This window comes from Paralichthys olivaceus, chromosome 18 (assembly GCF_024713975.1).
Source record: "Paralichthys olivaceus isolate ysfri-2021 chromosome 18, ASM2471397v2, whole genome shotgun sequence".
Classification (NCBI taxonomy): Eukaryota; Metazoa; Chordata; class Actinopteri; order Pleuronectiformes; family Paralichthyidae; genus Paralichthys; species Paralichthys olivaceus.
Window position 1 is genome coordinate 9,123,002 of NC_091110.1, and position 15,952 is coordinate 9,138,953.

Below are 15,952 nucleotides of genomic sequence, written 5' to 3' on the forward strand. Positions count from 1 at the left end.
CAATATAATGTAGTCTGTTTGTGTATTCTGCATCAGCTTGTTCCAGCTGCAGCATAACAACAGTGAAATGTTCAAATCCAAGACTCCATGTTTGCATTGCTGCAAATATTCTAGATGTCTTCTACCATGTCCCCAAAATGTGCACATTGGTGTCTCTGCTAGGATTTTAAATTGCATTTGAACTGGTTTGAACAATATTTGGCTTTAAAACATCAAGTCGACTTACTAACATTTTTTCAGGATACTATAGTGTATTATATTAAAACTGGATATATTTAAAGGCCAGAAGTGACCTTTAAAATTCATTAGATTAAATAATCTGAGGCAGTGGCAGATAAAGAATTAATCTAAAATCCAGGGGCAAAAAATGTACACAGGGGCCAATTATACATCCAACATCCATGGAGCATTTGTGATTTCGTAAGAACATTTTAGCTATTTATTGTTTAATGTTCACTCTATAGCTTTGAGCAAAGCCACACGTCATTGATATATATATATGATGATTTTGTGCTTGTAATTTTGACAATTTGTCATATTCAACGTTAGTATTGTTTGAAAGTCACTCGTTTATTTAAGAAAAAAATACTACAGCTGAGGCCAGTGCCCCCCTGGCTCCCACCCCTGGATCTGCCCCTGGTAGGATGATAAAATCCTTCCTTGATTGAAATGCTCATCACTCATAGTGTACTACTAACTAATAATTAAATTACACAGGACATTATGGAGATGATGTTAGGATTAGGGCACATTTGATAAAGCTGTAAAACACAACAAATTTTAGCTCTGACAAATGCTGATACTATACATTTACTGTGATATTCTGTACTCAGATTATATAATGAAAACATGTACTGTGAATAACAATACAGGATGACCTGAATCCCATTTATCACGGTCCTAAGATTCGAGTGATACAACTAAATATCTGCATCTTCTATAGAAAAGGCTGGAATCTAAAGAAAATGAGATGGCAAGCTTGTGGCAGCTTCCCTTTGCTGCTGCCAGCCGACATGAATGGAGGCAGCGTGACGTCATGTGTGCTTGTCAGGGGTGGGGAGTGCTGCAACCTCAGCCTCCTCTCTGGATCTGTCACACTGTGGAGAGGCAGGAGGCACCATGAGGGCCTTTAATGATACATGTGCACGTCTCCACCTGCCCCGCAGTGTATGAAAGTACATCTGTTTGAATAAATCTGTGCACGGCCCTTTTGCATAATGAAGGATAATTAGCTTATGTGCTGCAGCATTTCATGGCTGCTGCCAGATGTATGAAGGACTGGTAACAGGCCAAAGAGAGACAGGCTTACTCTGCTGAAAGCCTCTTCCTGCAGTCTCACAGGTAGGTTATGAAATATTTTTATACAACCGTGTTTTGCTATGAAAATGATCTCACATAATCTGATTTAGAGTGTTTGATTACCTTGTTATTGATCTGCTCATTTCTTTAATAACTGTAGCAGGACAATGCTACGGTGATGTGAAACGGGATGAAATGAATTGAACTGTGTGAGAAAATTATGCCATTGCAGGATATGCATTATGTCACAGGCTTTTAAAGTGAAAGGTAGCCTTATTCTCTTGCATTGTGTGTTGTTCTTAATAAGAACAGGCAGGAATACAAGGCACGTTTACAAGGCTTTCATTGGAAACAACATAAAAATCAGACACAAGACTCTGTAACCTTGGCATATGCATGTAGATGGGCAGTCGGGCCTAAACAGAGGCCTTGGCTATTTATACGTCGTGTTATTAAACATTAAAAGATTATCTTTGAAGGTGAAGGGTCAGGATCAGTATTAGTTCATCAGCACGATCCTGGGAAATCATCTTTAAGTCAGATCATCTGCTTATGCTACCACAGGCCTGAGATGTACTGCACATATTCAAGCCCTCATGCTCCTGCTCCTTTTCCTTTCTTCCTCTCTATCTCCCCCACCTTCCTCTGTCTCCTTCTCCCCCTCTCTCTTGTCTTTCTCTGCACCAGCTGCTGCTGCTGCCGCTGCTCCAGAGCCAGAGTGGAGAGTCCCCTCACCCCCCAGCACATTCACACACACACACACACACATACACACACACAGAAACAAAAGGCCTGATACCCTGCTGAACACTGCCCCCTTTCTCCATCCGTCCCTCCATGCACGGCCATGGTGGCGGTGTTGGGGGCACAGGGAAAAAAACAAGGCCTGGACTGGGACTGAGCACGTCTAGTACTGACCCAGTGGACGAGAGGGAAGAGGGGGGAGGGAGGTGGAGGAGAATGGTTGGAGTTGAGTGAAGGCAGGTGTTGAGGCCTCTGCAGGAAGACTGTTTTTCTGTCCTGAATATCCCTTGAGAGTGGAAAAAAATCTGACCAGGGTATGCCACATTTACCTCTATATGCATATATGCATGAATGTGCATGTTTCTGTGTATGTGTGTCTCTGTGCTGGCACATGTGTGGTAGGTTTGGCATGTGTTTGATGGAGAACAGGGGGAGGGAGGTGCATGCCCATGTCAGATTGTCTATGTTTGAGGCTTTTAGAGATCTTGTCTCTACATCTTGTTGCTGTGTGTAAAGCTGCTGGGGGCCTACGTGACATTTTTTAGTTTTCAGAGAGACGACCAGCATGTGTGGGGTGAGAGCACTGAGGGATCTGCCTAAGAAACAGGCCAAGGCACTGGACTGAGCTTCTACCATCACGGTTACCTAAACTTTCTTCTTCTCTATAATGTGTTGTCATCCTTTTCCACAGCATTTTTGTGTATTTCTTACATGTGACATGTGATTTTTGTTTACATTGTGTTATTTGTATCATTTAAAATTGTTGTCCTGATTATATTTTATTATTTTTGAAGGTGATTTTAAGGCAGTGCAAGCCACTATTGTGAATCTCCTCCATCTGTCTGTTTAATGTTGTGTGTTCTTGTTTCACTGCATCCATACGACAACATTCATGTAGTTTGGTGCAAATGTCGCAGTGTTTCTTGGGAGGTTGTCTCAGTGCTTCTGCCTGTGTGTTTCCGAGGCCGTGCTGCAGCACAGGGCTTTTATGTTGGGTGACCGGAACCAGCTGAAACCGGTTTGAGGCAGACAGAGGGCTGACAGGAACAATGCCGTCTCTGTGCTCCTCTGAGGGAAAGGATAGCCCAGGCTACTCCATGGCAGCCCATCACATCTCAGCTACTGGCCACCATGGCACAGACTCAGACCCTGCTACTGCGGCTCACCGCTGGCTGGATGTCGCCTTGCTACGCAGCACGTCGAGGGGAGCAGGAAAGATTTTGGGGAAGAGAAGAGGGCAGGGGGACGGGGGCCGGCCAGGAGTCTGTGAATCTGCAGCCTGGCGTCTGCCTCATACACACATGCACACACACAGGAGCATGATCTTTCTGTCTGTTTGTATGTCTTTGTGCTGCTGATGGTGCAGAGAGTGACTAAGGAGGATCCTCACCACAGGACCACCACCACTCACCAAAATCCATGGATGTAACCTGACCCTGTGTTCTGGGCCTTTTCGTGGTTGGGGAAGAGACAGGACTGTTTTTTCCAGGCAGGGTGGGGTGGATGGCTTTTGTGGGTTAGCAGTGTTGTGACTGTGTATGTTGCAGGATGCAAGGAAGAAGGAAGGGAAGGTTTGGCTAGTGACTGGAAAGGGACGGAGGAAAGAGGGTGAGGAGTGGCTGATTCATTTGCATGTTTCCACATTTGATATTTTACTTATCTTAGACTGTGGTCGTCTTTTTCACTGTGCGTGTGGGTTTCAGGTGGTAACACTGCATGTGCATTAAACTGCTGTTGCTGGGAGGAGGTTGTGTGTGGTGTATTTGTCATGTTTGTCTGTTTTTAACCATCACTGACTTCCTGCGTCAGGCTGCTGTGGCTGTCATGGCTGTTACTAGCTCTTCTTTCCACCAGGCCTTTCTCTCTCTGCTGCAGCTTCACACAGCTCGGGCAGCCATTTTTTTCTCCCTCACTGTATTTCTCGCCAGCCCTTTCTCTCTCTCCAAAAACATTTCTCCCTCTGTCCCTTGTCTCGTTTTCATCTGAACCTCATCACCATCATACCTCCCCGTCATCTGCATCCAGAATAGTTGCAATTGACACCAAGATGCATTGAGAGTGTCAGATGTGGTTCTCTGTGTGTGCAGATGTGGCTGCCATGCATCTAAATTCAGATGCACAAACAAGCAGAGCAGCTCCATGGCTGTGTCTTTTGTCCCCAACATCAACAATACACACTTCAGTCCCATCACATTATTTACAGTGCTCACTGTTAAAGTACATAAAGACCAGTTTCTGAGCAATTATAAAAAACTGAAAGCAAAGAGCTCCTTTTAAAATATACATTTTCCTTATTGAATTCACGACCAGAACACGTTCTGTGTTTTTGATACATAAAAATAAATGTATTGATACCATTATTCTCCTGAGTATAAAATAATATATACATATATATATATATTGCAGTATATATAGAAAACTAAATCTGTATTTCAAAATATTAGGAGCAGGTCTAATTGCACATGTGTACAGTTGCACAGAGCTTTTTATCTGAGTAATGTTGGTCATGGGGGGGGAGGGGCATTCAGCTCAGTCTGCTAATGCATCAATGAAACATCAAGCAGCACAAGGCCGTGACTAAGTCATGGCTAACGTGACATTCCCCAGGCTGCACTGTATGTGGACACTGGCACACCATGCGGTGACAAATGAAACTGCATAACTAAGGACTGATGTATATCTGCTTAGTCTGAAATCCACCACAAATTATATATGTATTTTTTTAAATAAATATTGTGGAAAAAAGTAATATTGTGAATTCTGTGGCTTCTACACAGATAATAACAAATGACAGATGTATGTGAAAATACCCCCTTGCTGAACCTTTAGAGTTTTTATTGATTATATCACAGGAATGGAAAGGATATTTTTTTTTTCCATTCTTGCCACCTCATCATTGACAAAACATCCATCAAAGCTTGATGTCACAATATTATTATCCAAAAAATTTTTCCAATGCACTGAAAAGCTGGAAAGTTTTCAATTGATGATAAAAAAAACCACTTTAAAGAACTCTTTGGTTTAACCTCATATTGTGATACTTTTCACTTTTGAGATATTTTAAAACTATAAAATGAATACACAGAGGAAAAGAACAATACAGAAAACAGGAATAAAAAATGTCTCATCTCAAAAATTACTACCTAACCTTCCACTTTTTTCCCAGTGTTTACATTTAGAGCCATAAATGAGTGTAAAATCATAATTTAGGTGAGTCAAAATCTTTTAATGGTCGATCCTGACAGAAATAAAATATTGTATCCTGACAAACTATTGCTTGTTATGAAACATGACAGACAAAAGATGTATTGCTGTCAAGATGAAGGAAAATAAGTATGTGAGTTGTAAGTAAACATTCTGCATTTACGAAATGTGCTGAGCAGCTATTTTGATTACAGTCAACAGTCTGTAGTTTATTTAATATAAATGGTGCTATTGATTGCCAAGTTACATTGCATCACTAAAAAAAGACCTCACTTGGGATAATAGCAGACTGTGGATGATGTTGGTCAGCATGTCTATCCATCTTTTACACCTTAACTTTAGAGTTTGGCTGGCAGGTTAAAATCTAATTATGGAAATTATATTCAATATAATCTATCAATATGTGTACTTTAAATTATATATAACCCTAAGGCCAAGTGTCAGTTTTGGGCACACAATATTTCTTAGTCTTATCAGCCGATTGCCATAACATTCAGCATCATAACTCAAGAGATCAAATGTATTAATACATTATGTCAACCTGTGACATGCATGTTGCAGGAGAAATAAAACAAATGTGATTACATTAATTTATGTTTTCCCTCTCTACATAATTTGTGTTGCTAATGATTCTTTTATCTGTGTTCCCTGGGTGATCTCCTCATCAGACCAGGATCAGGACCATGGGAGATATGAAGACGCCGGACTTTGACGATCTGCTGGCGGCTTTCGACATCCCCGACATGGTGGATCCAAAAGCTGCTATTGAATCTGGCCATTGTGACGAGCGTGACGGACAGCTCAAGCAACCCACTGGGGTGACTACCAATGAAGACGAGGCCCACAACACCTCAACAGGACATGACGTTGGCGTTAGTGTCATTGTCAAGAACATGAGAAACACAGACAAAAGGGAACACGGTGAAACCGTATCAGAAAGGGATTTCCACTCACATTCTCAACCCCATTCTGTTGGCACTTTCAACAGACTTCATAATAGCTTCTTAACAGGTTTTCCTCAATACACCAAGAATGGATGGAAAGCTCCCAGAGAGGAAGGACAGCCAATTAACAACCAATCATCCACCTACAATCAGTTCAGCCCCATCTCCAGTGCTGAAGAGTTTGATGAAGACGATAAAATTGAGGTAGATGAACCCATGGACAATCGGGTTGGTCAGACATTCTTCAGGTCATCAGCTAAGAGAGAGGACCAGAATCAAAAATCACCAATATCAGACAATGTGTCTAAGCCCAGAGCAAACAAAGACCAAAAACCTGATCAAAACAATAAAAATGGTGGCAAAGTGGAAGAGTCCAAGTCTAAAAATTCCCGTCAGTCAAGTTTACTCAAGGGGGACCTCAAGTCTTGCAGTAAGGAGTGCAAGGAGTCTGAAGAGTCATCAGGACTTGTGTCCACCACCTCCCCGGTCAAAACTAAGTCCTCTGCAAAACTGTCTTCTTGTATAGCAGCCATAGCAGCCCTCAGTGCCAAAAAGGCCAATGCAACAGACTTAGATGTTTTGGATTCTTCTCCATCACATAAAGAAACCAACAAGTCCAATGAAAACCCTGCTGCTTCGGAGAAGCCACAGCAACATGAGTCAGCGCTAGAGTTTGCAAAGAGACTGCTAACAAGACCACAAGACAGTCCCTCTAGTGTCACCAGTGAAGGTAGCAGCAAAGGTTCCCCATCCTCAAGCATAGACACAACACCCGTCATCCCAAAGGTCAGGATCAAAACAATCAAGACCTCATCCGGACAGATCAAGCGGACTGTCACCCATGTTCTCCCAGAGTTTGATCCTGACGGCCTGAAAAAAGGAGACAATAGCACATCTGTCATGGCAACTACCACTGCAATTTTCTCATCTCCCACGAGGCCGCCAACTACGGTAGTAGCCACCACTGGAGGACCTTCAATAGAAATAAGCAAGCAAATGACTATTAAACCTGTTGCAACAGCTTTCCTGCCGGTATCTGCAGTCAAGACAGCCGGTTCACAAGTCATCAACCTTAAGCTGGCTAACAACACCACAATCAAAGCAACAGTCATTCCTGCTGCATCAGTGCAAAGTGCCAGCAGTGCCATCTTAAAAGCTGCTAATGTCATCCAGCAACAGACTGTCATGGTACCTGCCTCCAGCCTAGCCAATGCTAAACTTGTGCCAAAGACAGTCCATCTTGGTAACCTCAACCTCCTGTCTCAGACTGTTGCCTGTGATCTCAAACAGGCCCTGACATCCTCCAAGCAGAGCCAGCAACAATCACATGTCAAACAGCAGACAGTTCTTATTGGCCAGGCCTCAAAGAAAGTCTCCAGGGTTCAAGTAATCACTAGCACTCAAGGTTCTGTAGTGGACGCCTTTAATAAAGTCCTAAGTAGCATCAATCCTGTCCCTGTATATGTTCCAAATCTATCCCCGCCAACCTCAGCCTGTATTTCTCTACCCTCACGTGGCTATAAGTGCCTGGAGTGTGGAGATTCATTTGCTCTTGAGAAGAGCCGAACACAGCACTACGAACGTCGCAGTGTGCGGATCGAGGTCACCTGCAACCACTGTGCCAAAAGTCTAGTGTTCTACAACAAATGCAGCCTCTTGTCTCATGCCAGGGGCCACAAGGACAAAGGGGTTGTCATGCAGTGCTCACATCTAATTCTCAAACCCATCCCTGCAGACCAGATGATACCCACATCATTGTCATCAGGCTCATCCAACATCACTGGTACCACCACAATATCCCAAGCCCAAGCACCCACAGGTCAAATTTCAGGGAAAGGCACTGTCAGTGGGTCCCAGACTGCAGTGATTTCTGCTCCATGCAGTGCTCCTTTTGTGGCAGCCATGCCCTTGGAGGATGATGCATCAAAGCTCTGCAGGCACAGCCTAAAGTGCATGGAGTGTAATGAAATTTTCCAAGACGACAGTTCGCTAGCCATGCACTATCAACAGGCACCAGAGTCCAGTGGACAGGTGTGTGGATGTATTTATGATGTGAACTCTGACATTGAATTGTTCCATTTAGTTTTTGGGATTGAAATGGAAATAATCAATTTAGCTACTGCAAGATGTAATAATTAGTGTTGTTGATGTTTATGGCCACTTGGGGGCAGTGAAAACAAGATGTAACTATATTAGGTTGTTATGGGGAGACTGTTAGCAAAACAATTGTCTATTTACACATGCAGCAGACACAAGGCAACATTAACACTGATTTTGGAGTCACCTGGCAAATGCAAGTCCTGTTCACTCTCTGTTTTTGGTCTCCACACACCCCTGAGAGAAATATCAAGTTTTGTTGCAGCTAAATGCTTTACTGAAGTGTTGTAGCCAAAAATTAGGAGCCTGCTCTAGCTGAAAACTATAAGTGCAGTGAGAGTGAACCAAAATTGTGAGCTGGACTGGTAAAGACTGAGCAGAAATCATAAGATGAAACTCACGTTAAAGCTCTGTAAAGCTGAGTCTGTTCACTCATATTACTTTATCGTTTCATTCTAGTGTTGGGCCAAGGTTTTGAGATGTGTGTTGCAGTAGTACATTATTTCTATTGGCACTAAGTAACAGAAGGTAGTTCCAAAGTAAACTGGTCAAAAAGAGATCTGTGTAATATCATAATTAAGTAAATACTTTCTGGAAATACATATTAACCCCTCAGGATTTTTTTTCCTTTGTCTCTTCTGTACTCACAGAAAACATGCACTATTTGCCAAATGCTTCTGCCGAATCAGTGCAGCTTTCAGTCACACCAGCGGATCCACCAGCACAAGTCTCCTTACATCTGTCCTGAGTGTGGCGCCAGCTGCCGATCTGTCCACTTCCAGTCACACGTCACCAAGAACTGCTTACATTACACCCGCAGAGTCGGCTACCGGTCAGTCTACCTTTAGTAAAATCTAATAATTTTAACATACACTAAAGTCCTCACTTGTGGTTCTAAACTGTTTCTGAAGTCCCTGTTTTTTGGAAAGTCCGATCTGAAAAACAAGTTGACTGTATTCACCATAGAGTAGTGTCCTTCTTTGGTAAGTGGTTATTCTCTGATTTAAATGGCTCTTGCTTTTCTTTCAAAGTGCCACTTACAATGTCATCTCTAATTACACTTTATATTACATTGTGTTTGCATCAGCTTGACAATTCCACATCACTTAAAGTGATTTTTTTAAGAAAATAGACAGTTACCATTTTTATGTGGAGTCACCCAAAATACAAACCATTAAAAACTGAACAATCAATTATGGTTCAATTATGAGTCTTGTCAAAATAGTATGAAATGAGCGCTGTCTCTGTCTGTAACTGCGTAACTAGCACATGTACTTGCAAAATATTGAAAATTTAAACTTTGAAATTCAAATTTATAATTCTTGCACAAAAAATATTCAAAAATAAACAAATAAATAAAAAAAATATCACCAATAGGACATACTATATTAATTAATGAGAGTCTTTTTTACTCCATGAGTATTGAGCCATAATATCATAGAGGCCGAAGGGGATGATGTGGCACATAGACACTGGTGATAATGATGGGGTGAAGACAATTCTGAAGATATGAATGTGATGAAGAGGAGACACTGCTGGGCTCAACCAAGGCCCTGGATATGAAGACCGGATCTAAATGGGGTGGTTTGGGTTAGCAGGGTCACAGGGAATCTTTGCAATGACAGTGAAACAGAAGAGAGCAGATTCAAAGTTTGCGAGCAACAACTCGATTGGCTGATTGAGATAATGGAGAAATCTAATTGGATTACTGAAATAGCACCCACCATCAGCTGATTACAAAACAGAGAACTGTGAATAAATGAGTCGTAAAGATGGCGTTCCTGATTGACATTATGCTGAGCTTCATTAGTGGCGCTGATTTTATTTTGAACCTTTATGCAGACATAGGCAAAAAGTTTCACCTGTGTCCAGTCTTGATGCTAAGCTCAGCTAAATGACAATACATCAAACCACATTTAAAAAGACCAACATGTGAAAAGTTTAACAAAATTAAATTTGCATTCACGTCTGTGTGTCTGTAACCTTTTCTCCCTCTGCCCCCTGTCTCCCTCCAGCTGTCTTCACTGCAGCGTGATCTTTGCTGATGTTGCAACGCTGAAGTCCCACATCCAGAGCGCTCACTGTGAGACCTTCTACAAATGTGCTCTCTGCCCGATGGCCTTCAAGACTGCGCCTGCCACACATTCCCATGCACATGTACAGCATCCAGGAGTGAAGGCTGGAGAGCCCAAGTAGGTCTTTGTAAAATGTATGATTTATATAAAATGTAGTTCTCATCGTAATCTGTTTTCATGCAAAATTGAATACAGCATTCAGAAAAGGTTACTGCAACTAATGCATTCTGAAGTACAAACATTTGAATTCAATGCTAAATTCAGGGCTAAATCACAGATAATTCAAAAGCTCTTTCTTCAAAAAGATTCCAACCTCACGTCCCTACATTTCCTTTCACACTTCTCTTTAACCCAATACCCATGTCCAATTCATTTTTCTAAGGAAAACCGTCCTCACTGAGTCATCAGTTGCAGGATTTGTGGGTGTTAGACATGGGGGCTTAACCTGAGTTTGTGTTATTCCACGTGGCAACCTTTCCCTGACACTGTCCATCATCAGCACTACTGATCATTCAGGTGTTAAGGAGCAGGTGCTCTGTGTGGGTTCAGTCCTGGTTGAGCCTCAAGCCTAAAGCCGCATAAACATGTGAAATCAAAATTTTTTACACTGAGCTGAACTATAAATTTCAATACAATAAATTATATTTTCATATCCTGGTCTGAAATTATTCTATAATCTAAAGTTTCTTTAAAACATTAGGTGCAGCTGAAGGTTTAATAGCTTCATGTGAAACACAAACACTTATTTCAATTTGCTAATAATAATGATTATAACACACAAGCCCTTTCCTCAAATGTATTCCTACGTCACATCATCACTCTTCCTTTCACACTGACATACTTCTCTTTGACCCAATACCCATGTCCAATTCCTTTCTCTCAGGAAAACCTTCCTCGCTGCTTCGTCAGTAGCAGGATTTGTTGGAGTTAGACATGGGGGCTTAACCTGAATTTCTTTTACGTCGGCAAAAGCCAGGGGCCGGAAGCATTATGTTTCTGGGTTGTCCGTCTGTCTGTCTGTCTGTCTGTCTGTCTGTCTGTCTGTCTGTCTGTCTATCCATCACTTTGTCCGTCCTATCCCACTGCCCCATTCTTGTGAACATGATATCTCACGCAATAAGGGACTATCTTAAAATCTGATTTAAACTTTTAGTTCAGCTCAAGGGTTAAATGATTAGAATTTGCTGCTCAAATGTCTTTTTTTTTACCTTATGAACATGTTTTCTTGAGAACAAATCACAAGTAACACCTGGGATTCGCTTAACACTTCTTTCAGTATGTATGTACAAATTAAGTCTTGTGACATCTTGCAGTAAATTCATAGTACACTGTTGTTTGTATTTTTCAGGTTGATCTACAAGTGCTCCATGTGTGACACCGTGTTCACTCAGCAGTCCCTGCTCTGCACACACTTCGACCAGCATGTTGTCAATCATAAAGTGTCAGTGTTCAAATGCCCTGACTGCTCCTTGCACTACGCACAGAAACAGCTCATGTTGGACCATATCAAAGTAGGCTTGAAGAATAGTTCTTTTATGCATGTTACTGAGTTTAATAATGACTTATGTTCTTAACATCATCATTAAGTCTGAAATTAAACATCATGCAAAATATTTATTTCAATTTTTCAAAGTCAGTCATGTTCAGTCTAGAAATGTGTTAGTGATATCAATTCAGAAATATGATTCAATCTGCTTGTGCGGATCCTTCATCCAGGCCATTCATGGAACCCTGAAGACCATCGAGGGTCCACCAAACTTGGGCATCAACCTTCCTCTCAGCATCAAGCCCACCAATTCTAATAACAGCACCAACAGCCCCAGCAATAACAACAATAAAGATGGAGGAAATGTCAATAGTCAAGACAAGGGAGAAAAGAAACCTTCATGTTCGCCACAAAAGAAAAGTAACAGTAATTCCTCAGCAGTTCTCAAGAGTCCTCCCAGCTCAAGATACACATGTGGGGACTGCAGTACCCCCTTCAGTTCCAGGGAGGTCTTTGTGGCTCATATGAGGCGTGAACATGGCAAGGTGAATGTCTGACATCACTCTTATATGCATTGTTTTATTTGATCACATGTCATGATTTTGAGATCACTGTCAGAAAGTTAGTTTGAAATGGAGAGGATATCCATAATATTTCTGGCATAAGAAAGACGGAAGTAGTGATCATGTTCGGAATGGACTTTTTTCTAGGTCTCATAACGTAAGTGATGTTGTCATGATCGACAACATCACTTACGTTGATAAGTCCCATCTTCTACTGCTACACAATGCTAGCCGCCTGCTCATACAAATATAATCAATATTGAACGCATCATGTGTCCAATTGCACCTAATTGGACATTGCACTTACTTAACAATACATAGTCCAAGTGTGAAGCCGATTAGAAGAACTTAACTTGAGATATGTGAGCCACATACAAGCAGACAGAGAGTTCTGGAATTTGAAGATAGATATTTGATGAAGCATTTCTTTAGGTTACCTTAAACAGTCTCATTCTCATATTGCAGATCTTGAAGAAGCACCCATGTCGACAGTGTGACAAGTCCTTCAGCTCCTCCCACAGTCTCTGTCGACACAACCGTCTCAAACACAAGGGGTTGCGGAAGGTCTACACATGCCCGTGAGTATACACACTCATTCATTGGGCCTCAGCATGATACAATTAAGTGTCCAAACAATTAATGTGTTTAATTGTGGGAGTCACACTCTTGTATGTACAGGAGTTCCTGCTGCTCTCTAACACTACAGTAGCCAATGTTGACAAATCTGCAGTAACCAAACTCGAAAGGCTCTTGTTGTGTAGTTGAAAGCATAAAATGACCAATTATTAATTTCTAAGTTGCCGCTTGATTCTTCGTGTCTTAAAATCCTTTGTCTTTCTATTTACTTGAGTCTTCCTGGTGTTAAAATTGATGTTTTCCTATGTTTTAATAGACACTGTCCAGCTCTCAGTCAGCCCTTCACTAAACGAGTGCTGCTGGATCAGCACATTCAGATGATGCATAACGTCAAAGAACCAGAGGGGAAGACCATCAGCTCTCAGAATGTTGAGGAATTACCTGAGAAGCAAACGGTACTGTGGCACAGATTTTGAAATTTATTAGAGGGAAGTTCTCCTGTTGGATCATTTCCCTACAAGTGAATTTCATGATTCTCCTGTCTTTACCTAACCTACTATCTTGATCACCCCTACAGACCCCCAGCCCAAAGAGGAAGCCAGAAGAGGATGAGGGATCGCCTGGTTTGAACTCCAGGGGATCAGACTCACAGCCTCTGAAGAGGCTCAAGGTGAACATCCCCAAAGTTCACAAGTGTGCGGTTTGTGGCTTCACCACAGAGGACATCGCTGCTTTCCACAAACACATTCCCCAGCACAAGTCTGACGGCTCTTCCTACCAGTGTCAGGAGTGCGGCCTGTGCTACACCTCCCACCGATCACTGGCCCGACACCTCTTCATCGTTCATCGGCTGAAGGAGCCGCAGGGCCTCGCCCGGTACAACGGCCGGGGCAAGGATGATGATGAGAGTCAGAGGGAGAACCAGCTGGACGTTACGGACGAGAACAACGATGGGAAACCGAACACCAAATGCAAAGTGTGTGGGAAGATGTTTGAAACGGAGGGAAACCTGAACACTCACATGAGGACACATGGAATGGCCTTCATAAAGTCTAAGAGACTGAGTGCGGCTGAGAAGTGAGAAGAACTCACTTTTTAACATTGCAAACAACATGCAGTACATCGGTCGGCTGTGATTATGCTGTATATAATATACACAATTAATACCACATCATGTATACAATATACTCACAGAAATATGTAATATATGTTGAAGTCAGTGTCTTTAAGTAAATGGAACAAGATACTTTTGTACCCTCATAGATGTTTCTATAGGCCTTGAATAGACCTTTTGTATAGAGGAGCTTTTTATTTTAAACAGTTACCATTGTAGTTTCTCACTAGGATTAAATGATGTATGGATAAATTGGTGTAATATGGGACTAATCCTCATACAGTCAGCAGTGCTCCAAATTCTCAATGCTGCTAATGTCCAATGAATGTCTGCAAGAATATGTTCTACTTGGAGATTTAGGTTTCTCAGAGCATACGCCACAGCTAGCTGAGGTCTTCAATTTCAACTTAACCTCAACTTTGTTTATTTTTACGGATAACAATTTTTTCTCTCTGAGCCATTCCTGGCTTCCAGTGGTCCTGGTCTCCGTCTAAAACACCCTGAAGTAAAACTAAATCTCTACGTTAGATTTGAGTTGCAATTACAAGGAACATCAAAAAATGTTAGGACAATCATTCAAAGATAAATCCTAACTTCAGTTGCATCCCCACACCACCCAGTCAAGTTATTATACATAAATATAAAATGCACATACAATGAAAAGTATGAAAATAGATGGATTTGAAATGAGTTTATAGCTCACAGTTTTTTCAGGTATTGTCTTTTAAAGAGAAACATATGGGCCAAATTTGAATTTGCTTTTAAAACTGCATTTTGAAAAGGACTGTGAAACTTTGTACGTTGACGTTTCATGCTGGTTCTTAATACACTATAAATGGCAGCTCTTTGAGATTAAGACTTGACTAAAACATTTTTTTTGTACCGGATTATTTAAAGCAAAAAACACAAAGCACTTGCGTGTCTTTTAAACAGCAGTTAATCTACTGCTTCATTTATCTGTCAATATAGCACAATAAAAACAAGAAGGGCCCTCAGTAAAAATCACACACACTGATAATTATCATATTTCATCAACACTGATTAATTATTCCCTGGGAAATTTGTCAACATGTTGAAAAGACGTCTAACATAAGATATTTCCTGGATCCATCTCCTGAGCTGGATTTGCACCAAAACGTATTGCATACATTTAATAATTTCCTGAGACAATAAACAACCATCCACCAGTGGAAATCCTTTCAGTAGAGTTTGTGTAATCCTGCTTATAAACAAACAAACGAACAGAAATCTTTCAAAACTAAAGTATCAGTTTTCTGTCATTTTGTTATTTTCTCTTAAAGCTTCTTCAGTTTGTGGTTTATTGTGAAATCATAATGAATGTTGATTGACAGTATTTATGTGCAGGAATGTAAACTTGGCTGTGACACTCATTCAATCAAACCAGTGAACGTAACTTTGGAAGTCGTGTGGAAACTATCTACAGCTTGATTTCCATTGGTTCCTTTTCTTCCAAGCAATTCCAGGTCTCCGTTTTGAACAGTAGTTTTTCTACTCGGACAATAAGACGAACTGTCTTGCGCTGTAAAACTGCATGTGAGAATCCGTCTGTGAATTGTTTGTGGATTAGAATGTGTCTTGCTGCTGCTGCTGTTTTTAGACATTTCTGATGCTTGTGTTCAAAGTTGTGTCAATAAATGATGAAACCTGCCAGGGAGCGATCTGATGTCGACTGCACATAAGACATCAGTGCTTCTCCAAGGACCTAAATCACAAATCCTCTCGTGATCATTCATACTCATGCTGCATTTTGATGAAGGGTGATTTGAAATGTGGTTGTACGGCAATATACTAAATGTTAAGTGAATGGACTGAAGTTATAGCCCTTTTCT

General features: G+C 41.3%; 2 protein-coding genes across 12 annotated transcripts in view; one reads left to right on the plus strand and one right to left on the minus strand.

The window, feature by feature from the left end:
* The window catches only part of grp (gastrin-releasing peptide), a 33,988-nt gene that overhangs the window by 4,685 nt on the left and 13,351 nt on the right, over positions 1 to 15,952 (minus strand). The gene's annotated exons all lie outside the window — the stretch shown is intronic.
* Positions 1,077 to 15,837, plus strand: znf532 (zinc finger protein 532). 6 transcript variants are annotated; one of them, XM_069513642.1, is made up of 12 exons: positions 1,077 to 1,341; positions 1,987 to 2,357; positions 2,589 to 2,683; positions 3,591 to 3,651; positions 5,916 to 8,222; positions 8,939 to 9,120; positions 10,304 to 10,480; positions 11,712 to 11,874; positions 12,080 to 12,394; positions 12,878 to 12,990; positions 13,305 to 13,443; positions 13,566 to 15,837. In XM_069513642.1, the coding sequence occupies exons 5-12, from the start codon at positions 5,931 to 5,933 to the stop codon at positions 14,067 to 14,069; spliced, it is 3,885 nt and encodes a 1,294-aa protein (XP_069369743.1). In that variant the 5' UTR covers positions 1,077 to 1,341; positions 1,987 to 2,357; positions 2,589 to 2,683; positions 3,591 to 3,651; positions 5,916 to 5,930; the 3' UTR covers positions 14,070 to 15,837. The 6 variants fall into 6 exon arrangements, with proteins under 6 accessions (XP_069369743.1, XP_069369744.1, XP_069369742.1 ...); XM_069513643.1 differs by lacking the exon at positions 3,591 to 3,651; XM_069513641.1 differs by lacking the exon at positions 2,589 to 2,683.

What these genes read in the sequence shown, in the direction of transcription:
- znf532 (XM_069513642.1), top strand. Translation starts at nt 5,931, where the DNA reads ATGGGAGATATGAAGACGCCGGACTTTGACGATCTGCTGGCGGCTTTC. An exon ending in CACCAGAGTCCAGTGGACAG is followed by an intron (nt 8,223 to 8,938) that starts GTGTGTGGATGT and finishes CTGTACTCACAG; the next exon opens with AAAACATGCACTATTTGCCA. An exon ending in CGGAAGGTCTACACATGCCC is followed by an intron (nt 12,991 to 13,304) that starts GTGAGTATACAC and finishes ATGTTTTAATAG; the next exon opens with ACACTGTCCAGCTCTCAGTC.